At 38.1% G+C, this 25,979-nt stretch overlaps 1 protein-coding gene across 1 annotated transcript in view; it reads left to right on the forward strand.

Moving 5' to 3' along the window:
- The window catches only part of LOC121855678 (AUGMIN subunit 3-like), a 122,007-nt gene that overhangs the window by 14,986 nt on the left and 81,042 nt on the right, over positions 1 to 25,979 (forward strand). The window contains exons 2-5 of the mRNA XM_042350752.1: positions 4,558 to 4,700; positions 10,048 to 10,182; positions 13,330 to 13,510; positions 19,134 to 19,286. Coding sequence (XP_042206686.1) covers positions 10,151 to 10,182; positions 13,330 to 13,510; positions 19,134 to 19,286 — 366 coding nt within the window. The 5' untranslated portion in view covers positions 4,558 to 4,700; positions 10,048 to 10,150. The remainder of the gene's footprint in view (positions 1 to 4,557; positions 4,701 to 10,047; positions 10,183 to 13,329; positions 13,511 to 19,133; positions 19,287 to 25,979) is intronic.

Consider the following 25,979-nt stretch of genomic DNA (forward strand, 5'->3'; position numbering starts at 1 on the left):
GAAAATAGTACACCCTGTACTGTATTGTCCATATACGGTATCAAAATCGGTATAAAAATATTACAGCACACTGTATGGTTACTGTATAAAAATCGGACGCATTTATCCCGTTTTCTCTTACAACACAATATGTATAGTACAACAGGTACTTAAGCATTTTTTAGGTTAAATGTAATTTATTGTCTAACCTGTTTCGTCCATATTCCAAACTTGCTCTGGCTTGTATCCCTTCTCGATTATTGCTTTCAACTCTGCTGGGAAAGCTTTCTCAGCCTCGGTGTCTGCTGACGCAGCGTCCCCAGTCATCTTCACATTCTTCAGGCCGAATCGGCGCTTGAAATTGTCAAACCACCCCTTGCTGGCTTGGAAAGGTGTCGGAGGTGTCTCAGGTGTGGGGGTAGCAGCACTGGTACTGGGTACGGGTTCCTCAGCTGCAGGCGTGAAGCGTTTGTGTAGGGACTTAGCTTTCTCCCGGATAACGATGGAATCCACTGCTACGCCTTTCCAGTGCTGGTCCTCTATCCACAGAAACAAGGCATTCTCCATCTTCACCATTGCCTTGTCCCTCACTTGGCTGGTATGCTTAGCACTGCGTGGAGTACTGACACTTACTGCAGCACAGATATCTTTCTTCTTTTTCTTGATGGTACGTACGGTGCTTTCGTTCACGTTGTACAGTCGCCCCACAGCAGCGAACGACATTCCCTCCCATAACTTATTCAGCAGCTCCACCTTCTCCTGCAGAGTCATCACTTTCTTCTGGCACTTAGGGGTGGCTCCAGCTGGTGTTTTTGATGCTCTCTTGGGGGCCATGGTAAATGTGGGTAGCAACTACAGTGCTGATGTCAACACAAGCGTGGTTACAGTGAGACTGACTGACTGAGGGAGCGCGGGAACGCAGGGTGGCGTGGCGGGCGATGTGTGTGTGTGTGTGTGTGTGGTGTGGCAGGCAGTGTGCAGTGTGTGGTTTCGCGTGCAATTTGAATGTATATTCCTCCAGCAGCAATCCGCCGACTGTATATAAATTTTTTATTTTTTTTTACGGGGATTAGCCCACCCAGGCACAGGTCACTGACCCACATCGGGGCCTGGGGGCAAAAATGTAATAATAATAATAAAAATTAAATAATAATAATAAAAATTAAATAATAATAATAAAAAATAAATAATAATAATAATAATTATTCATTGTAAACAAAATTTATAATAAAATAAAAACAAAATTTTAGTTTGCCCAATAGCCGCTACGCGGTACTTTTGATGTTTGGCTAAATTTGGCCTTATTTACCCTACTTTTTTGGCGAATTACTACCTGTAATGAAACAACATCCTAATAAACCAACAAAAATAACACAGATAAAGTTAAATAAAAACTAAAAACAACACATTGGCTGTCCTTATGTTTTGAACTTTACCATCACTGGTGGGTAGAATTTTTGTTTTAAATTCAGGAACATTAATTAAAATATACATGAACAGTAAATAAGTGTTGCTTTCACATTCTTATGTAGAGTAATGACGATATGTTTTCACATGTGTGCACTTACATACGCGATCTCACTTTTTTCTTTACCATTAATGGTTAGCTACTTATATTGTTCCATTTATTAACAGTAAATAACATTACAGTATAGTCTGCATTTATGCAGTCAATTGAACCCGTGGAAGTCCGCGTAAAACGAGATACGCGTAAACGAAATAACAGATCATATGGGATGAATTGAAATAAGAGACTGGATCGACTCCCAAACTCCACTTTTTCCAACACAATACGTAAGTTGCAGTAAAAATAAAATATTAATTTTATGATGGTATGCACAATTGCACACACAATTAATATTTAAGAGAAATATTATTGATATTGATATTAGGTTTTTTAACACTTAGCTAGTAGAAAAGATGGCTGGGCACACGGGGATGGGGGGTTGGTTCCGAGGCAGAGGGCAGATTATTGGCCCTCACCTGTATCACTTGTATCAATTGTATCACTATCCACCACAGAGGCTTGCAGGGCCTTTTTGTCAAACCTCTCAAAGTCCATATCCTCACTATCACTATCACTGACTTGGGCCGGCTGTGGTGGGTGGTGGGTAAAGAACTGGGTAATGTTTTGATGACTGGGCGACCTTGTGCGCACCCTGCCTGCGCCGCTTCCCGCGTAAATGACCAAATTTACCTCGTAATTAAAGCATTTCATTCTGGCAAGGCACCGCGTAAATGACCAAACGCGTAAACAAAAACCGCATAAATCCAGACTATACTCAACTTAAAACAACCATATTAATTTTTTTTGCATTAATTTTACTACAGCTACAACCAGGATCTTATTTTCTTCAGTTCTATATGTAGAACTGGTTTTGTAAACATTAACGAAAACAATGCCGTCTCGTTTCCTCGTGTGTTTTATTATGCTACTTATTATTAATGAATTGTATTGTTCATTTTGCACACATAACATTGATTCAATCAAAAAGACATTCAGTAATAAACAATAATGAATTTTTTGTACATAAGAGAAATGACACTGTTTACACGATTGTGCACGTTTGAACGTTGGCGGGCCGCTCAAACTCGTCAAAATTCAAGTTTCTGCCGTCAAAATTTTAAATTGTGTAGTGTTTTTTTGTGTGTCCAAATAAAAAACGTCGAATTAAAAACTTGTGAAATTTGAGAACCTACTGTACAACATTTAACCCTTCAATATGTCTTCAAAGAGATCACGAAGCAGTGAAAGTGGTGCTAGTGTTTCCAAGCATAAGCACAAGTCAATGTCTATCCAGGAAAAGGGTGAATTTCCATGGTCCGGAAATTTCCATATTTGTAGCAATTGTGAAGAGGCTTCATCTCTGGTGATGAATGTCCTTTTGGGCATTTTCTTCCAGAACAGCCCAGTTTCATCCACATTGAACACTTGCTGTGGAAGATAATTTTCTTCCTCCACCAGTTTCTTAAATTCCACTACAAACTTTGCTGCTCCTTCTTTAACTGCACTGGCAGCCTCACCATGCCTAACAACACTGAAAATGTCACTTCTTTTCTTAAATTTTTCGAACCAGCCCTTGCTGGCCCTAAATTCTTCAAACTCTGTGCCAGAAGAACCAGGTTGATCTTCCTTTAAATGTTCGTATATTTCCCTGGCTCTTTCACAAATAAATTCAGTAGAAACTGAATCACCTTTCATTTGTTTTTCCCTAATCCAAATAAGAAGTAACCTCTCTGTTTCTGCTATGAATGATCTACCTATAAACACTCTGGTAGATTTGTCTCTCACTTTCACTTCTTTGAACTTGTCTTTTTGTGCAAGAATTGTCGACACAGTTGATGCCGACATGCCATATTCTTTACTAAGCACATTTGTTCTAATGCCTTCTTCATGTTTCTTAATGATTTCCTGTTTCACTTGAATTGAAATCGCCTTTCTCGATTTCTTTGGAGCCATGCTGGATTCAATACAGTAATTTCACCACTAAAATTTTAAGTTCACTAGCAGTAATTAAAGATTATTTTCTTTAAATTAACACTGCACTGCGCTATATATTATCAATATGTAAAATAAATTTCAGAATGACCAATAATTGTACTGTAAAAACATAAAAATAGTTTATGTTCAAGAGAGTCTCAAGCAAGAGACACAAACTGACGCCATTCTGGGTGAGTCAGGTGGCTGTTTGACGTGCTAAAAACTAGTTCCTTGTACTTCAATTATGTTAAATAATTGTTAAAATGACTAAAAAATTTAATATAAAACTTGGAAAATTATTGAATAGTACAACCTTCTTCATATTTACTCAAATGGTAACGATTTAAGCCCTAAAACCAATTACTGTATTGGCGGACTAATATTCCAGCTGTTGAGCAGGCGAAAACATGTTGAGAGGAATTTGTAAGAAATTCGTTTACCGAATTTTTTTCATTAAACGAGTTGACGATTTTTAAGGAAGGTAATTCGTTAACCGAAATTTCATTAACCAAGGCATTAGTTAACCGAGGGATCACTGTAAATGTAATTTGTAACAACATCTACAAAATATGAAACAGTTGTCGTAAGGTGTGTTGGTGGTGGTCGAACTAGCAACGATAAGGCTGCTGACCAGCTGTGATAAGCTGCTTCCGGTAATTTCCAACAAAATTGATGTCACCATTTAAAGCAAACTTTTTTCTTATTATTTTCCCACCCAAATCAACTACTTAAAGAAATTGAAAATGTCAACTTCTTTGGTACCTTGGGGGGCATAGCCATGAACAGGTTAAGCCTGGTAGTTCTAGTAAAATAAGGCATTTTATTGGGGAGCCCTTGAATTTAAGATGGCCCCTCATTGTCCGACATTAATTAACCTTCCTGTCCTCCTTCACTACCTACCTCACATAAGGGGACGTGTTGTAAACCACTTGCTTTCAAGGGGTGTGTGTTGTGTGCATTGGTACTTCTCCTTAACATGTCTTCTGGTACCTAACCCAAATTATCACGATGTCACTGTACTGATGGATGCATGTATCATTCTGCTTTACTAATAGATATTGATAAATTATTTAATTTGAATTATTTTTATTGTGCAGGGAGTGAGGGAAGTCGCTAGTGCTGGTGATACCTCAGAGTACTGCCTTTTGGATGTTGAGAACCTAGATCTGCAGCTTGTGCGGGGTGCAGGAACTGCTGAGTACGCACAAAATGTACAAGAGTTGAATATACTCAATAAATTGTGAGTAGCAATCCACTTTTACTGTGCTGTATTTGTATCATGTAGTATGCAGTGATATTCCCATTAGCCAGAAGAATTGGTGCAAAGCTCTTCTGGGGATAAGAGATTTCCAGATAACAAGACCACTTCTCAAACTCAGAAAAAATCCCACATCCCCAAAATTTTCCGGGTACTGTACAGTGAACCCTCGCTTTACGCGGTTTCACTTTACGCGTTTCTACATTTACGCCGTACCCTGCCAGAACCGGAATTCCCACTTTACGCGGTGCATCTACTCATATACGCGGGTGAAGTATAATTTTTTTATTTAGCTCATAAAATTCATACAAATTATCCAGCCAGAATATAATTTACATTGCTGGAATTCTTACAATTTGATGATCATTTTCAATATAAGCATCATAGATTTTGCATTAGACATACAAATTTTAGATCTAATGCAAGTATTTTGTTTACTCAGAGCAAATATGTTATCTTTTGTGCAAAATATATGACGTGTATATTCAAAATATTCCTGGTCTTGCAAGGAATCCAGCAATGTCAATTATATTATCCTAACTTTAGTCTGAGGTATTATTTATTACTAAAAATGTAAATATACTGTTATAACCCAATCATTTCTCTGGTAGGGAGGGAAGGTGGGGGTGAGGGGTAGGGAGGGAGGGAGTGAGGGACCCAGGGAGCAGGTGGGAAGAGGGGGGAGGTGGGGTATTTTGATTGACAGATAGTATTTCGGTAAGTAGGCTATATTTTGTTTATTTATTGAAGAAATTTGTTTTAGCTCATAAAATTCATACAAATTACCGGGCCAGAATATAATTTACATTGCTGGAATTCTTACAATTTGATGATCATTTTGAATATAAACATCATATATTTTGCATTAGACATACAAATTTTAGATCTACTTTAAGTATTTGGTTTACTCTGAGTAAATATGTTATCATTTGTGCAAAATATATGACATTTATATTCAAAATATTCCTGGTCTTACAAGGAATCCAGCAATGTCAATTATATTATCCTAACTTTAGTTTGAGGTATTATTTATTACTAAAAAGTTAAATACAGTATTCTGGTTTTCCCACACATCTCCTTGGGACGGTTGGTGGGGGGTGGGGGGGAGGGAGGGACCGACCGACCATCTGTTACCCTGTGAAGAATATTTTTTTTTTTATTAACTGAAGATATTTGTTTTAGCTCATAAAATTCATACAAATTACCCGGTCAGAATATAATTTACATTGCTGGAATTCTTATAATTTGGTGATCATTTTGAATATAAACATCATATATTTTGCATTAGACATACAAATTTTAGATAAAATGTTTTCTCTAAGTAAATATGTTATCTTTTGTGCAAAATATATGACATTTATATTCAAAATATTCCTGGTCTTTCAAGGAATCCAGCAATGTCAATTATATTATCCTAACTTTAATCTGAGGTATTATTTAATACAAAATGTTAAAATTTATTTTTTTCACCCACTCTTTCTCTTGAAGGGAGGAGTGGTGGGGGGTGGGGGGGGAGGGTTGGGACTGACCGTGCGGTTGGAAGAGGGGGGGAGGCAAGGTGGGGTACTTTGATTGACAGATAGTGTCGTGAAGAATATTTTTTTTTTATTAACTGAAGATATTTGTTTTAGCTCATAAAATTCATACAAATTACCCGGCCAGAATATAATTTACATTGCTGGAATTCTTATAATTTGGTGATCATTTTGAATATAAACATCATATATTTTGCATTAGACATACAAATTTTAGATAAAATGTTTTCTCTAAGTAAATATGTTATCTTTTGTGCAAAATATATGACATTTATATTCAAAATATTCCTGGTCTTACAAGGAATCCAGCAATGTCAATTGTATTATCCTAACTTTAGTTTGAGGTATTATTTATTAAAATTTAGTGGTTTTCCCCCAAAAATTTCTCAGAGAGGGAAGAGCCAGCGAGTGTAGTGTGAGAGAGGGAGGGAGTTGAGTCCATTATTTGAATGGACATTAACTTGGCGACTGTATTTCTCTTAAGTATTAATTGTGTGCATGTACCATCATAAAATTAAGATGTTATTTTTACTACAACATAGGTATGTGCCTTCAAAAAGTGGAGTTTGGGGGTCAGGCCGGTTTCTATTGGAATTAATCCCATATGTTCTGTTGTTCACTTAACGCTGATTTCACTTAACGCGGGACCCTCTGGGGCGACACGCACGCACACGCACGCACGCACGCACACACACACACACACACACACACACACACACACACACACAGAGAGAGGTCCTGTGGTATAACGAAATTCGGTTAACAAATTACCTTCCATAAGAATCTTCTTCAAGTTAACCCATTAATGCCCAAATTTTTTTTCTTTAATTTATTACCAAAAATCTTTTTTTATACAACTTTATTTGATACTAAATATATAAAAAAAATTTATTACAATATTCTAAGAAAAAAATACATTTTTAGTTTGGTCCTTTTTCTTAGGACCATGGGCATATGGGGGGGTACTTTTGTTCAAAAAACAGGTTTTTTAAAGTAGAATACTTGATTTCAAAAAGGAAAATAAAAATAAAAAAGCACTCTTTTATTTATTTATTAATCCAAATGAAATGCATATTACTTGAAAAAAAGAATAAAAAGTAATTTTTTTTTCTGAACAATCTAAATACAGATTACTTCGAATGCCATTTGTTGAAACATTCACCCATATGAAGACCAACATCACATTTTACACATTGTTTTGAAACTTTTTTTTGCAAAAGGCACATTTTCTTTGTTTCCCTCCCTCTGTTCTATCAAGAATATGTCCAGTAGTAGAAAATCTAATTTCTGGTATTACTTTTGAAGAAAATACCTTTGGCCGTCCAGAATTTTTGGGATCAGAATCTGAGGATAACTGCAAATAAGCTTTTGTAACTGACCTCTTGAAATCTAGTAATGTCAAAGTATTTCCATTTGCAAAACAATATACAATCCAGGAATTAACCATTACAGTATCAAGGAAATTTGTGAATAGACTAAAGTACCACTTCTTAGATCTAACAGAGATGCGATACCTTTGGATAAGCCAGTCTAAGTGGTCCACTCCTCCCATATATTTGTTATACTGGGATATGAGAAATGGCTGAGGAACAAATATTTCCTTTCCATGGCTGGTTGACCATCTTTTAGCATTTCCAACAGAGGTGGCAGACTGATGATTGCTTGCAATTGTGAAAACGCTGTTGTCATGCCATTTCAAAAAAAAGAGTTCTTCCTTTTCTTCAAATTTGTAGTCATAGGATCCACGATTTTCCTTTTTCAGGGATTTGTCATCCTTCAGGGGACATCTGGATGTTCTGTTTGAACGTACTGTACCCGTGATTCTGATTCCTAAGGATTTCATTTGTACAAATAGGTTATAACTTGAGAAAAAGTTATCAACATAAATTTCATGATCATTGGGGTTCTCTAGGTGATTGGTCATTGATAAAACCACTCTTGAACCTAGACTGTCAGCGTTCTTGGTATTGGAAGTAGGATTTTTTTGCTTTCCTTGATATAAATCCATTCCAAAACAATAGGCACTAGTGGCACAACATGGCACCCACTGCTTGAAACCAAATCTTATTGGCTTACCTCTTATAAATTGTTTTAGAGAGCTTCTTCCATAGTATCTTACTATTTGTCCATCTACTGTCTATACATAGAAAATGTTTTCAGCATAAAAAAGTTTGCCTTGCAAACCGTTTTCTCTTTTATGCAACATCCATAGAAAATGGAAAAATGGAGTCCTAGTGACCATGGTCCTTATTTTGGGACCAAACTTTTAGAGCATGCTATATTTGAGCAAAATTACTTTCAAAGATTTTCTTGACTTTATAGGACAGTTAGAACATTCATTCATACTATATACAAATATGGGTTGGATATAAGTACTACTTACCAAAAAATTTTTGATTGAATAATAGATGAAACTGAGTGTATCCTTTCCCTCAAGAGTTTCACACTGTACTGAAAACTGAGACATCAGTGTTGCCAATATACATCAGACAGTAGGTGTAATATTTGAAAGACACTCCAGTCTTGATGACTAACTAAAGATATCTCAGAAAAATACAGGTGTTGCAGAAATATGATGAATTATCCTTCTGGTCCTAAAAAAAGGACCATGGGCGCTAATGGGTTAATGAAAAAATTTTTGATTAACGAAATCCTTACGAAAATCATATTTTGTTTTGAACATCAGCTGATAAGCTGAGGAGGTACTCAGCCAATTCAGTGATCTCTTCTATGTTTACATTCAAACTAATCACTATCTTATAAGAATTCCAGCAATGCAAATTAAATTCACCCCAACACTTCTATTAAATTTTATAAGTAAAAAACAAAAACTCAATCTAAAAGAAAAAATTAACTAACAATTAAATATTTCACACCACAGGTGCCAACTGTCAAACATGTCACTGTCACCCCTCCCTCCCTACCCACCACCCCCACCTTCTTGAGAAACTTTTGGGTAAAAAGACTAAGTTTACAGGTTTAAAAATAAATTATACCTCAGACTAAAGTTAGGATAATATAATTTGCATTGCTGAAATCCTTGCAAGACAGGGAATATTTTTTAATATAAACTTCATATATTTTGCACAAAAGATAAAAATTTTGCTCTCCCTAATAAAATTCTTAAATTAGATCTAAAATTTGTAAGTCTAATGCAAATTTTAGCTTGTTTATATTCAAATTAATCACTATCTTATAAGAATTCCAGCAATGTAAATTATATTCTGGCTTTACTTAGCATATACTTTTGTGTGAGCTGGAACAAATTATCCAATATCCCATTATAACAATGCTTTTGGTGAACAAAATTTTCGGTTAACGAACGACCTTCTGGAACGAATTGTGTTCGTAAACCGAGGGACCACTATGTATATATATATATATATATATATATATATATATATATATATATATATATATATATATATATATATATATATATATATATATATATATATATATATATATATGTATATATATATATATATATATATATATATATATATATATATATATATATATATATATATATATATATATATATATATATATATATATATATATATATATATATATATATATATATATATATATATATATATATATATATATATATATATACTACACTACATACATACATACATACATACATACATACATACATACATACATATACATTACATACATACATTACATACATACATACATTACATATATATATATATATATATATATATATATATATATATATATATATATATATATATATATATATATATATATATATATTGTAGATTACAGCAGACTGAAGAATGGAGATTGGAAGGCTTACTGCTTCAAGCTCGAAGACGAGCAGAGGTTGAAGAGGCTAACAGACTGCTGGGAGCAGTCCACAGAATGCAGTTACCATCTGCTATACAACTACTTCAGTAAGTTCATTGTTTTTTTAAACAATCAAAGACTTTATCTTTTCATATGTATTTTGTGCTATTTTCCTTTTACCACTATACAATAGAATGGTCGAAATGAAATTCCTTGTTGTGGCCTCAGTCACACCAGATACATTAACAACCATCATTGAGTGGGCAAACTAGCTCAGTTAAAATACTTCCAGATAATTAGCACTCTAATTATAGTAATGAAACAATATCTGAACACAAACTTAAAATGACTTTTAGGCACAAACTTAACAAATTATAATTTGTTTTGATTAGTTAAATAACACTAGTTTAACACCAACTTAAAAACCAACACTAAAATTGCACCACATAATGATCACTGTCACTCTATACACCAGCTGACAATACACCAATAATCTTCATCCATGAAACCATAAACAGATGTATGGGCAGACAGGCATTTCCTTCCTTACTCCCCCATTCCCTCATATATGAGCAGACAGGTAAGCATTTCTTCCATCTCTACATCTCCATATATGTGGGCTGACAGACAGGTAGCTCCTTCATCCCTTCGTCACTGTATGTGTCAACTGACAGGTAGCTCTTCCATCCCTCCCTCTCTGTAGTGTGAGCTGACAGACAGGTAGCGCCTCCTTCCATACATCTCTGTATGTGTAAGCTGACAAATAAGTAGCTCGTTCGTCTCTCCTTCTCTGTATGTGTGAGCTGACAGGCAGGTAGCCCCTCTGTCCCTACATCTCTGCATGTGTGAGCTGACAGACAGGTAGCTCTGACATCTCTGTATGTGTGAATTAATGGTTTATTGAAAGAACATGGCAGCCAGAAGGCTAAAAATATACAGTTACATAATTGGGGAATGGGTCACGTGATTGACAAATAATTTGCAAGTAACATAGTGATACAAATATGATATACAATAACAAGATGGGAAGAAGGTCATTCTACAGGGCATTTTAACTTAGTAACAGTGCAAAAAGGTAAGATTGGCTGTGAGTGACCACACTGGTTGATTACGAGTTGTTGATAATTTTTACAATGGTTGGGACTGGGCTGTTCTTATATCGATCAGTGCCTGCTTTTATGGGCTGGATGCAGTTGTGGTGTCGAACAGCTATTCGCAGAGGAGGGGTTTCGGGTGGAAGTAGGAGCCGGTGTTGTGGATGGTGCAGAAGCTTCTCACCAAATTTGCAGATGAGGTCACAGTGATGATCAGAGAGAACCAAGAGAGTCAGTGTGTTGAGCACTTGATATGTAGAGTAGAAGGGATAAAGAATAATCTTGCATGCCCTCTTCTGCACTTTTTCTAGGTGTTTCCATTGTGTGGCATTTTGGTAGGAAGACCAGACAGGTGAGGCATAGGTGAGCTTGGAAAGTATGAATGTTGAGGCACTGAGGAGCTCGGGCGCAGGAACTCCGAGGGACTTGAGTCGGCGGAGGAGGTGGAGACGAAAACTGGAGGATTTGACAATTGTACTGATTTGTGTTTTCTAATTTAATTTGTTATCTATAGTGATGCCAAGGAGCTTAGAGGAGTCCACAACCTGGAGTGTGTTGGGGCCCAAAGTAATGGAAGGAGATGATACAAGGTCAGAGGAGAGGTTGATGTGCATAACCATAGTCTTGGTATGGTTGATAGTGACATGGTTGTTGGTGGTCCAATTTTGGAGATTGTTCATTATATTCTGGAGGGCGTTTTAGTCGGGAGCCGGGTTGTCTTCCCATCTTGGTGTCTTGGGGGAAGCCACGGGTGAGTGACTGAAAAGTGGAGACAGCCCCTTGGAAGCATACGGCTTGGCGTCAGTCACTAAGGAAGTCTGTAAGCCTTGGTATAAGGCTTCTCCGAAATCCGAAGTCGATAGCTTTGTTGATGATTAAATTGTGGTCGACTTGGTCAAATTCTGTGGTGAACTCAATGAAGGCAACAGCCATAGATGTCTTAAGTTTTTCCAGATGGTGATATATGTAGTCGAGAAAGCTGACAAGACAGTAACTGTTGGAGGAATTTTTCATATTGCCAAATTGCTGAGGATCTGTGGTGTCTGCAATATCAGCATAAGCCCAGTCATTTTGTTTGACTGAGGGAAGCATTGATGATGGAGCAGAGAGGTTTAGAAATTTCTTCGGAGAACTCCTTGTAGAGTTTCATTGGTAAGTCAATGGGGGTGGTGGAGCGCTTTAACTTCAGGTTGTCCAAACATTTTGTTACCTCAAATTCTTCCACTAAGTCAGTTGGAAAGGGGGCTGGTAGGTAAGCAGGGATACTGGTTGTGTCAAGCCGGGGGAGCGTCTGGCATATAGTTGCAAAATGGTTGTTTGATTGCTCAGCTGCATCACCATTATTGTTTAGTCCACAGAGTTTTTTAAGCTTACCATACGACTGACTGATGTTGGTCTGCTTCAGGTGTTGCAGCTTGGTTGGGTAGTGGGATTTCTTTGCAGTGCGTATTTCACAGATGACCTGGTTGTGAAAGGACATGTAGCGGGCAGTTGTGGTCAATGAGAGTAAAGACACTGTCTCTCTGCTGCTTAATTCTTTTGATCAGGGGTGTGATCCAGGGCAAGTCAGCTTGGTGTGATCTGATGGACTTCTTGGGGAAGAAGTAGTGGTGAGCTTCCATGCTGGTGTTGGTGTAATTTATCCATATGGTGTCCACGTCATCCACACTAACTACTTCAGTCCAGGGATGGTAAACTATCCACTGCCTGAAGAGACGCACTGCAGAGTCAGTAATCGGCCTGTAGATCTTGATATAGGGTTTCTGCACTTGGCTGGCAGTGAGAATTGGTGACCAGAGCATTGATAGGTGTGTGCTACACCCAATAGGAGGCATTGGATGGGGTGGTTGATACTGGTCCGACATCTCTGTATATTATTTTTGTTTTTTGCTGTTAATTTTCCACAGCATCCTCCTTCCAGTGACTAGATATTATTAAAATAAGTTGAGTGAAAAAACTTGTGACCCAGTAGCATAAGGAGTTGGTCAAGAATTTATGCTCGGTCGCTATCTCTCTTTCTATGAATTTCAGTGTATAACAGTATTTATTTATTTGGGGAGGGGGGATGTGGAGCAAGATTATTGGTATAACTTTTGTATGGTGTGTGCCATATTTGTTTATTGACAACATTTATTAAATTTGAAAATAAATCACTTACAGGCAGCAAGCTAGAGAGGCTAGTGAATCCCTCATGATTGTAGAACAAGAAAGAAGACAACAACGTCAAGTTATGCAGTCTCTAATAACAGAGGTAGCACAGCTGGAGAACACAAGAACTATTTCAGGAAACTATCAGCTTAAATGCCAGAGGCAAGAATATTTTCTTGATAAACAGAGGAGTGTAAGTTTTAAAATTGTTTACTATTGGTATGCGCGTGGAGATATAAATGGTCTCTATTTCATGTTAGGTCTCTCTATTTTTTCCAAAACATTTCCTGGTACTGTATATTGCAGGGTGATATGAACCCAGATCAAACCCACTTCTCATCTATACACTCTTATTGCTTTAACTCTCCGTTTATTTTTAAATTCTGCGTCATTTTTGTCGTTGTTTTTACTTTGAACGTCACTCAGATATTCAAACAAACCATAATAAGCATCTGTGTTAACGCTCATAGGAGCGTTATTGGTTCCTGCTGGATAATAAGACCCTTGTCGTTGACTCGGTGGGTATAATTCAAGTCAACGACAATGGTCTTATTATCCAGCAGGAACCAATAATGCTCCTATGAGCGGTTAACAATTAAAATTACAGAAATCTAGCTCAACCCAAGCCAGGCCTGAATTTTTTTCCTAGGTCATACAGTGTTCCTGGCGACTCCCGTACCTCAATCATACCATATGAATGTACAGGACATGTACCTATACAGTGGTCCCTCGGTTAACGAACACAATTCGTTCCACAGAGTCGTCACGTTAACCAAATCTATTATTTCAATGGGATATTGGGTAATTGGTTCCAACTCACAGAAAAAGTACATACAAAGTACTGTATACCGGTAATAGAATTAACAAAACATTAAATATAAACAAATTAAAGTATTGTACTGTACAGTATACTGTCCAATAAAAGATAAAAAACAATAGAATACTGTATTTTAACTTACTTTGAGGTGTGTATGTCGTATTCCCGGCAGCTTTGTTTACATATCAAACAGCTGATTGTAGAGGCAGTCGATGATGACATGCCATATTCTTTACAGAGTGCATTGGTTCTAATGCCTTCTTCGTGTTTCATAATAATTTCTGCACTGTATATTATCAATTTCAGAATGACTGATAATTTTAGTTTAAAAATTCAAAAATATTCAAAGTGACCAACAAACTGGATGTTCACTCCACTGTAAAAAAAGTTAAACTGAGAAGCATTGTTGGGTGATTCAATCAGCTGATTGGCCCTCAAAAACTGTTCCCTGTACTATATATATTATCAATATGTAAACCAAATTTCAGAATGCCTAATAATTTTAGTTTAAAAATTCAAAAATATTCAAAGTGACCAACAAACTGGATGTTCACTCCACTGTAAACAAAGTTAAACTAAGAAGCGTTGTTGGGTGATTCAATCAGCTGATTGGCTCACAAAAACTGTTCCCTGTACTGTATACAGGTGCTCCCCAACTTACGACGGGTTAGGGACCCAAATCCAGGTCGTAAGTCCGATTGGTCATAAGTCCGACATAGATAAAAAATAAATTTTAAAAAAAATTAATTTTTTTTTTCTAAAAAAAAATCTACAATGAAATACAGTACAGTAAAAGTAATAAATAATGAGGAATGGATACAGTACAGTAAGAGTAATAAATAATGAGGAAGGATACAGTGTGACTGAGCACTTACCTTAAATGTAGTCAGCTGAATGCACAGGGGGCCCCCATAATTTTCTATTTACAGGATACATGGAGACTATATTAATTGGATGAAGCAGAGGAGGAGACAGGGCTGGGTGGGTCATCAATGTCGCTTTCTTCAGACAGGTTTATGTACTGTGGAAACTTGCTGGTTGAAGGTATTGGATCATCTTGAGGGAGTGAAGAGGCAGCACTGGTGGGGCGTGAGGAGACAGCACTGGGGGACTTCTTAAAATAGATGTCCAATTTAGACTGTACAGTTTGTTTTTTCTTTTCATTATAAATTTCTCTGTAGCAAGCAAGTGCATCTTGGATCATTCTGTCAACTTTGGCATAACGCTCATAATTTTGATCCATGCCATCAAACATTTGCATTCCTTTATTAATTGTAGCAAATGCCTCTGCCATTTGTTTCACTGAAAACTTTTTGGGGGGTGCAGGTTCTTCTACATTTTGTCTCTCTTCTTCCTCTGCAATTTTCTGTGCATCTAGTTCAATAAGATCCTCATCACTGAGCTCTTCTGCTACACTTTCAACCAACTGTTCAACATCTTCATTATCAATTTCTAACTCCAGCTGTTTACCTAACTCCACTATCTTGTTACTAATATCCAAAATAACTTTATTTTCATTAAATCCTTTGAAACTTTTCACATATCTTTTCAGGATTTTCTTCCATATTCCATTCATGCAATGTTTTGTAACCTGATCCCATGCTGCACTAATGTTCTTTATACATGACAAAATGTTGTACTCCTTCCAAAACTCTCGAAGCGTTTTCTCACCTTCAGTAGCAGCAGCAGCCTGAGCGAAGGTCGTGCGTAAATAGTATGCTTTAAAGGCAGCAATAGCACCTTGATCCACGGGTTGGATGATAGAGGTAGTGTTAGGTGGAATGTAGACTACCTCAACATCAGGGTGCATGTCGTCCAGGTGTGGTGGGTGTCCTGGAGCATTATCCAAAATCAGCAAAATCTTGAATGGAATCTGTTGTTGCAGACAATACTCCTTGGCTCGTGGAATGAAACAAGTCATGAACCAATCCTCAAACAGTGCTAAGGTCATCCAGGCTTTCTTATAACTGCGATAAAGCACTGGCAGTGTGTGCTTGCTGACATGTTTAAAAGCCCTGGGGTTCTCTGAATGATAGATCATGAAGGGCTTTAGCTTGAAACGAGCAACATTCCCCCCCATAAGAAGTGTAATTCTGTCCTTGAATGCCTTGAATCCTGGCATTGTTTTCGCCTCTTTGTGGATGTATGTCCGCTCAGGCATGCGCTTCCACAATAATCTAGTCTCAGCCACATTGAATATTTGCTCAGGCAAATAATTCCCTTCCACAATCACTTAATCTAACTCCTCCTTAAAAGCTTCGGCAGCACCAACATCAGCACTAGCTGCCTCTCCACGCACCTTAACAATGTGTAGACTGTAGCGTTTTTTGAATCTATCAAACCACCCATGACTTCCTGTAAAGGTTTGATCACATTCATCTCCTGCCTGCTCCTTCTGGCTTTGGAACAGGTTTCTTGCTTTATCCTGTATGGTTAGAAGGCTTTAGGGTACACGCTTCTGTATCTGGTCTTCTATCCATATCACCAATAATTTTTCCATATCGTGAATAAGACCTTGTCTTTTCTTTGAAATTATAGTTCCCTTTATAGGTGTTTTTCCTTTCACTACATCACGAATACATTCCTTGTCCTTCAGAATAATGGATATGGTCGAGTGTGAGAAACCTAGGTCACATGAGATTGTTGCTACAATCTTTCCACTCTCATGCTGAGTTATTATCTTCATTTTTATCTCAAAAGTAATTTCCTGTCTCCTTTTCTTTGGAGCACCACCAGCACTCTCACTTTTACGCTTCCCAGTCATTATAAAGTCAATTAAATACGATAATAACGAAAGTTCACAGCGCGATCAGTATAGGATACGATAGCCAAACACCAACTAAGCGCTCCACACAGTGAGTATTCCCACACGGCGACCCGAGCCGCGCCACGCTCTCGCCCGGGACAGAAACGTTTTGGTATAGAAAATGCGCGCATCATTTGAAAATATTTTTGGTCACGACTGCCGAGGTCGTTAGTCCCGACGGTCCTAAGGTCGTAAGTACCGATAGATGTAAGTCCAAGCAGTCGTAAGTCGGGGACTACCTGTATATTATCAATATGTTAACTAAATTTCAGAATGACCAATAATTTTAATACTGTATAAAAAATGCACAAATATTCAAGAGACCAACTTTTTGTTTATTTAGTCCACTGTAAACGAATGTAAGCGGAACTGATTACTGTATTCGCAGACTGGCCGATCAGCTGATGCGCACAACAAAACATGTTTGTCGTAAGGATCGAAGTTTTGTTCGTTAATCGAACCGAAAATCCTTATCGGAGCTAATTCGTTAATCGAACCTTTCATTAACCGAGGGACCACTGTATATGTTGTTTGTATTATTTCAATATTGTAGGTTACCTAACTAAACATTAATTCTACACATGTTACTTTTTTCTTTTTCTTTTTAAATAAACTTTAAAGTTAGTTTTAGGATTTGTGTCAAAATAATATGATAAATAAACCTTGGTATTGATATGAACTTGTGAGAAAAATCAGACACATTTAACTTGAAATTTTACAAATTGCAGACAATTTAGAAATTTCTGTCCATGGGCAGCTATTGATGTCAAGGTGCATAATTTCTTTTGCTTCTCATTTCGACATTACTGTACTGTACTCCTACATCCCACTTCTGTGCTTTACAACCATCAGAATGCTGTAGGTAACATAATTTACAATACAACCAAGTGAACTCATAAATATTAGTGTTAACTGTACCTGTGGTGGTTGTGATGGTCAAGGCATCCATGGTGGCCAGTTATACTACAATCCTTTTAATAGAATCACATCCATCCACAGCACAACCTTATGACATCACCATCCACAACACAACATATGAGGCATATAGAACACAAAAGGCAAACTTGCCACTTTCCCAAGTTTCTGTTTTCTTAAAAGAGCATAATTTCTTTTTTTATTACATTCATTAAAGCTTGTCCGCCAGGCACATGAACATGAAAAATCACTTGCCCAGCCCCTTGTCCAGGGAGATTTGGGCTGCTGCCACTGCTAATCTGCAAGGCCTGAGATTGAGTTTATTTCCATTTACTTGGGTATCTACCTTCCAGGGTTAGTACTGAGATCTACCTTTGTGATTAGGAGCAGTTGTGGTTCAATTTGCAAAGTAGGCTACACAGCACAGGATTCTTCCATCTTTTGTGGGAAGTGGGTGCTACTGTGGCATGCATAGGTCTTTAGGTTAGCCCCAGTTGCCATACTTTTGGGATACAGGTTTGCCCCGATAACTGAAGCATATATGGACTGGGAAAAGTCGTTGGTTAGTGAATCAAAGGCTATCGAAGCAATTAATTCCATAAGAAAATAACAAATTCAGGGGGTAAAGGACTGGCCACCCATTAAACACTCCCATCTACCCATGATATATCTCTGTTGTGCACACTGTCAAGCAAGAAAAGCACACATATAAAGCAGGCATAATAAGCCTTAAATAAGCAATGTAAATTATAAATTGAGACTTATTTACCTGTGTTGAGGATGGTAGAGACAGTCTAGGGTGGCAAGTTCAAGTCTCTACTAATCTTTGTTGGTCTATCACCATTCTTCTTGCACCTTATTCTGCCATATTACATTTTTTCACATCACATAAAGCTGCCCAGCATAAGAGGAACTATCACTGGGGCCTTTAGGCATGATTGTATAACACACAAATTTAAAAAAAAAAAAAACACACGGAAACACATGGTAAGTGTAAACAAGAGCAAAGATGGCAGAAATGGGTCAGAGGCAAGAATTCGCACCATGCCACCACCCACCAAATTCAAAAGAGCTCTACCACTCCTCTCCTGATCGTCAGATCTTCAGGGTATCAACGAAACTTGCAGTGTATTTCCCTTATATGTAATCATCAGTTATGTGAAGCGGCGGTTATTGGAGCATCTGTTTTCGGGGTATACCTGTATATACCTAAGGCAACACATTATATATCAGCCCTCTGAAATAAAATAAACTGAATTTGTTGTTGTTTGTGTACAGGTGATGGAACAGCTAGTGTCACAAGTGGCCAGATACAACTGGATCAACATTGCCCTGGATATAGAGAGAGGGAAGATCACTGGCATCCTGGAAGTTCTGAGCAGTATCAATTCTCTCATTACTCAGAGAAATGCTAGCCATAAGGAAAGAATGGTAAGATAACCAGAGCTAGCAAGCTCTCTCTCTTATATAGATATCTCTCGTTTAACGATCTTTTACTTAGGTATATTTTGGTTTAGCGATATAAAATTTGTTAACACCCTTACTTGTTTAACGATGGTAAATTTTCGGTTTGGCAATGTTCGACTCGCTGGGAAAAATTTGCAAAGGAAGTTGGAAAAACTGGGGATTCTATGCTCCAATTGTGTATCATCACAATGCAGTATACAATAAGTCCTCGCTTAACGTCGTCCCGCTTAACGTTATTTCGGTATTACGTTGCTGAACTTTAGAGACCAAAAATTCATTTAACGTCCCAGTGATCCTATATTACGCAGTTTTGCATCGTCACGAACTACTTTCTACGGAGCATCACCCACTTATCTGGCAGCGCTGCGTTCTCTAGGCTCGGCGCGCTGCCCTCACTCGCAGAACATAACAGCATCCCCAAGCGATGCCAAGTCAGTCTCTGTTACGACTTTATATCATTCGTGTGTGCTTAAGTGTTTTTGCTCTAAAACTGTACTCTAACCATTCGAAATGGCTTCCAAGCGCCCATCAAGTGCTACTGATGCTTGTGTAGTGAAGAGGCAATGTAAGCCCATTACCCTTGCTACGAAAATGGATCTATTAACCCGATTTGAAAAAGGGGAACGTGCTGTGGACATAGCCGCTGTGCTTGGTCTAACCCCCACAACGGTGCGTACTATCCAGACCAACGCTGACAAGATTAAGGTTAGTGCTGGAAGTGGTTCTTCTCTGAGTGCTACTAGGACGACTCGTACTAGAAGCACTGTGATAGAGAAGGTGGAAAAGATGCTGGCAATGTGGATTGCGGACCAGAATTAACGCAATGCCCCTGTGTGCCTTATGGTTATCCAGCATAAGGCCAGATCCTTGTTTGATGACATGAAGGAAACAGAGGGTGAAGGATCAAAGGAAGAGACCTTTACGGCCAGCCAAGGATGGGTTCAACGATTTAAGCGTCGATATAACTTTCACAACATAAAGATGACTGGTGAAGCTGCCAGTTCAGATACTGTTGCTGCCGAGACATTCCTGCCAACAATGGAAGAGGAGTAAACAACAACGGAGGAGGAGCAATCAGCGGCGGAGGAACCCCATTCAGAGCAGGAGGAGGCAGCCGCAGAGTCTCAGTGACTCACCACCCTCCTCCTCTCCTGTCCTCCTCCGCTCCCACCCCCCTCCTCTGCTCCCGCCATCGTCCTCCTTCACTCCACTAGGCACCACACACTCTTTCTACCACCTCTTCCCATCGGTGAGTACCAATACAAACTTGTACTGTAGTTCTATATACTATTTTCTATAGAAGTGGCAATGATTTTCTGTCTTTGTAATGTATTTCATGGGGCAAAGGGAGGCTGAGGAACGTTAATCCCGTATTTTATCTATTTCTTATGGGGAAAATTATCCGCTTAACGTTGTTTCTCATAATGTCGCGTTTTCAGGAACGTAGCCCCAAAGTTAAGCGAGGACGCCCTGTACTCTCGATTTAATAGAATCCAATATAACGAACTCTCGATTTAGCTGAATGCATTTTTTCCATTATTTTTTGCTGGATTTAGTGAACTAGTTTGCTAAATCCAGATTAATTTCATTAATACACTCACACCAAGAAATGTGAGGAATAAATAAAAAAATAAATAACAAATACTGCAGTATTGTGAAATCAGAAAATAAAAGCCAAATGAAAGTTTAACACAGTCTCCATTCGTATACACTCCCTGCTTCACCATAGTAACGAAGACCAGCTGGGACGCCGATTCCCTAGCAACTCACCCCGATCCATACACCAGTCCTCAACCTTTTGTACTGTAGGCTCTGGGCCACATTTATCAATGTAAATATAGTGGGGGGCGCCAAAACTTTGGATCTACATTCAAGAAAAAATATAGCAATGATATCCCCATTAGCCGGAATAATTGGTGCAGAGATTTCTGGCTAACCAGACGACTTTATCAAACCCAGAAAAATTCCTTGTCCCCGGAAACATTTCAGGTTACTGGGAAAAGTTTCCGAGTGTCTAAACTAGACCTCTTGCAACACTAGCCCATTTCCCCAGAACGTTTCTGGGTGCTAGAGATGTTTTCCTTGAGTCTAAACTACTGGAATCCATAAATACAGTTCTAATTAAGTTAAAAACACAATTTCTTTACTATAATAATCCAGAATAGTTTATCTAAAAGTATGGTTAGATAAATATATTTAAAAATCTATAGGATATGGGCATGAATGAAGCTGTATTACAGCAAAGACTGTTATTTTTCACTCCTATGGAGCTGTGAAGGATTAGTGGGTCTCATGTAACTGACCTGACCTGACACAATGTCAGGTGGAGGTAGGTTGGGGGATTAGTGGTCTCATAATACAGTGAGCCCTCGAAGATCCGGACTAAAAGGGGAACCATCTGTCCGGAAAAGCCGATTGTCCGAATCTTCTGGTGAATATACTAAATGTATAAAAACGATAAATAATTATATTAAAAAACACCAAAAATACAATACATAATATCCTGACCACTGGGTTAGTTATATAGACATTTTCCTGTGAAAAAGTCATGATTTTGAGCAACATATTGTATTGCGTAGGCCAGTGAAAGTGAAGGGAGTGCCCGAATAGTATATTAACAATAGTTTTGACCTGAAAATACAATTTGAATAAATTCTAAGATACTTACAGTATAGTCTGCATTTACGCGGTCAATTGAACCCGTGGAGGTCTGCGTAAAACGAGAAACGCGTAAACGAAATAACAGAACATATGGGATTATTTGAAATAGAGACTGGGCTGACTCCCAAACTACACTTTTTCCGACAATACATACGTTGTAGTAAAAATAACATCTTAATTTTATGATGGTATGCACACACAATTAATACAGTCGGCCCTTAACATACTCGGGGGTTAGGTAACAGAGATACCCGTGAATGTTAAAAATCCGTGTACTTTTAAAATTATTGAATAGTATAAACTTCTTGATATTTTCTAAAATAGTAAGGAATTTAAGCCCTAGAACCGATTAATGTATTGGCGGACTGATACTAAAGCTGGTTGCCCGGTCAGTGCAAGCGAAAACATGTTGAGGTCGGTTCGTAAGAACTTCGTTAACCGAATTTTTTTTCGTTAACCGAATTGAAGATCCTTATGGAAGGCAGTTCGTTAATCGAATTTACGTTAACCGAGGTGTTCGTTAAACGAGGGGTCACTGTAACTACCAGTAAACAATGGAAACGACGCACCAACGCACCACCAGCTGTGAGTGTCGGTACAGTCGCCGGGGCAGTCTCTTGCGTCATCATAGCTAGCCCAAAGTAGCCAAATCCATGGTATGGTATACACAGGACGATGTAAAACAAAGTATTCATTTGTTAAAATTTATTTATAGATACTGTACATAAATTTTTGTTCATTACATTTGAAACATCAATATTTGTTAATTAAATTTGATACAAAAGAAAACTACGATACCGTATTTTCATTAAAATATTACATCACAAGTATATTTTATCTTAACTGTGACTGAATGAATATATTCTCAGAAATAAATATGGAAATGTAATATTTTGGCTGAAATAACGTACATATTACTGCACAGTGGAAAGTGGGATAAAATTATGAAAACAATGACTTTCGCTTTCTTTCGTTGTTCAAAAGATTTTACCGTAATCGCTTTTCGAATGGTTTTCAGTTAAAAAACTGTTGTACTGTACTCGTACTGTATTACAATAATATTCTATCCTATCATTAGCCTTATAATCCCACAACTGAAAACCATTCGAAAAGCGATTACGGCAACATCTTTTGAACGAAAGAAAGAGAGTCATTGCTTGCGTCACAATTTTATCCCACTTTCCACTGTAATACGTACATCATTTCAGCAAAAATATTACATTTCTATGTTCTCAGAAATAAATGGTAGTTTTGTTGAAACGTAATGTACAGTATTTAATATTAAAATGCAAAAATAGCTATAAAAACAATTAATACACCCGAAATATACTGGCTGGCATCTCCACTCGTCCCTGCTCCTGCTCCCGCGTCCAAGGTCACCTCACCACTCCTCCCAACTCGCTCCCTCCGCTCCCTCCTCCACCTCTACCTCCTCACCGTCACTACTGCCGACAACAAACACAAATGTTTTGTGAATAACTGCACCTCCACTTCCTATGTACAGTACTTGTACTGAACTGTACTGTGCTGTGCATTTTTACAAACAATAAACATGGCAAGAAAAGCTATTAAAAAAAAGAGATAAGAATTTCACTTTACTGTACCGTACCTCTCCTCGGCGACAGGGCGGGGGTCATCGGGCTCATCATCACTCAATTCCATAACAGGTGGTGAAGTGGGGGCGACAGTGGATTCAGCTGCTTCCTCACTGCCGCCAGCGATTGATGGTGTTGAATCTCTCCTTCGGTGATCAAAGAACATGGTGATGGGGAGTTGTCGTCTCTCTTTTCATTTCTTCCATGATGTTTTTGTATGGAACGAAAGCATCATCCATCCCTCGCATGAATTTCAGGGCACGCACCATGGAGGGGTCCATACTATAGGCCAAGTTTTTCAGTGCCTCAATCATCCTGGTCATCTCCCCCAACTTCTCCAACGTTATTTCTTGGTACGTGTTTTTCGAATCGTTTTCAATTAAAAAAATGTTACAGCACATGTATATTTTACCTAAACTGTGCCTGAATGAATATACAGTGACCCCTCGTTTAACGAACGCCTCGGTTAACGAAATTTCGGTTAACGAACTGCCTTCCATAAGGATCTTCAATTCGGTTAACGAACAAAAATTCGGTTAACAAATTTCTTACGAACCGACCTCAACATGTTTTCGCTTGTACTGACCGGGCAACCTGCTTTAGTATCAGTCAGCCAATACATTAAACGGTCCTAGGGCTTAAATGCCTTACTATTTTAGTAAATATCAAGAAGTTTATACTATTCAATAATTTTAAAAGTTTAATATTAAATTTTTTAGTAATTTTAACAATTATTGAACATAATTGAAGGTAAAGTGACTAGTTTAATGCGCGGCATCCAGCCTCTTAACACAGCAAACAGGCGTTAGTCTCTCTCTGTTTTCACTGGAGGTAACATCTTGCTTGAGACTCTCTTCAACTAAATGCTTTTTTTCTGTTTCCAAGCAAATTATTGGTCATTTTGAAATTTATTTTACATATTGACAATATATAATGCAGTGCAGTGTTGATTTAAAGAAAATAATCTTGAATTATACCAAGAGAACTAAAATTTTATGGGTGAAATGGCGCCATGGGGTGACTTCTCTTCCACCCCAATGCCTTCTCTTCTCCCTTCTCCTCCACCACCATTCTAATTCCCATCATCATCATCATTATCCAGGAGCCTTCTACATACGCACCTCAAAGTAAGTGAACTTTTCTACCATTTTTGTTGAATTTAGGAAATTTTCGGTGAGCTGGAACCAATAACCCAAAAATCCATTGAAACAATGGTTTCGGTTAACGAACTATTCGGTTAACGAACGACCTTCTGGAACGGATTGAGTTCGTTAAACGAGGGGTCACTGTATTCTCAGAAATAAATAGTAGTTTTGCTGAAACGTGATGTATTTCAATGTAAAATAGGATAAAATACATGACGAAAACAAGAGACTTTACTTAACCTTCCGATGTTCAAGATATGTTACTCATTTTTTTAGTAGTTTTCGGTTAAAATACTCTTATATTAGTGATATTCTATTCATACTGTGCTTGATATAATACATTCACGGAAATGTAATATTTTTGCAACTACAATGCTGATGTCAACACAAGCGTGGTTACAGCGAGACTGACTGAGTGAGGGAGTGTGTGTGTGAGGTTGCGGGAGCGGGCGGTGTCCCGTGTTCGGTACCGTGCGCGAGTTGAATGGCGCGCGATTTGAATGTACTTCAATGTACAGAATATTCCTCCGGCGGGGCAATCCGCGTATTTGCGAATCCGTGAATGCTAAACCCGCGTATGTGAAGGGCCGACTGTATTTAAGAGAAATATCAATAATATTAGGTTTTTTAACACTTACGTTAGTAGAAAAGATGGCCGGGCACACGGGGATGGGGGATTGGTTCTGAGGCAGAAGGCAGATTATTGGCCCTCACCTGTATCAATTGTATCACTATCCACCACAGAGGCTTGCAGGGCCTCTTTGTCAAACCCCTCAAACTCCATATCCTCACTATCACTGACTTGGGCTGGCTGTGGTGGGTGGCGGGTGAAGAACTCGGTAATGTTTTCATGACTGGGCGACCTTGTGCGCGCCGCTTCCCGCGTAAATGATGAAATTTACCGCTTAGTTAAAACATTTCATTCTGGCAAGGCACCGTGTAAATGATCAAACACGTAAACAAAAACCGCGTATATCCGGACTATACTTACATGATTTGACTACCTCCGAAGCATTCAGCGAAGTGGGCTTTTCTGATAATTGTAACACCTATACAAATAACGATAATCTTTTGCAATGATTAACTAAATCACAATACTCTATATACCATGGAAAAAATCAACATGCAAAACAAATTATAACTCACAACATTGGCCCCACTTCCACCTGGCAGTTTAACTCAACGGCAAGAATTGCGTCACCCAGAGAGTGTGTCGTCACAGCAACACTTAACTGGACTCGCCTTCTACACGGACC

This window comes from Homarus americanus, unplaced genomic scaffold (genome assembly GCF_018991925.1).
Source record: "Homarus americanus isolate GMGI-L3 unplaced genomic scaffold, GMGI_Hamer_2.0 scaffold14181, whole genome shotgun sequence".
In the NCBI taxonomy this organism is placed as follows: domain Eukaryota; kingdom Metazoa; phylum Arthropoda; class Malacostraca; order Decapoda; family Nephropidae; genus Homarus; species Homarus americanus.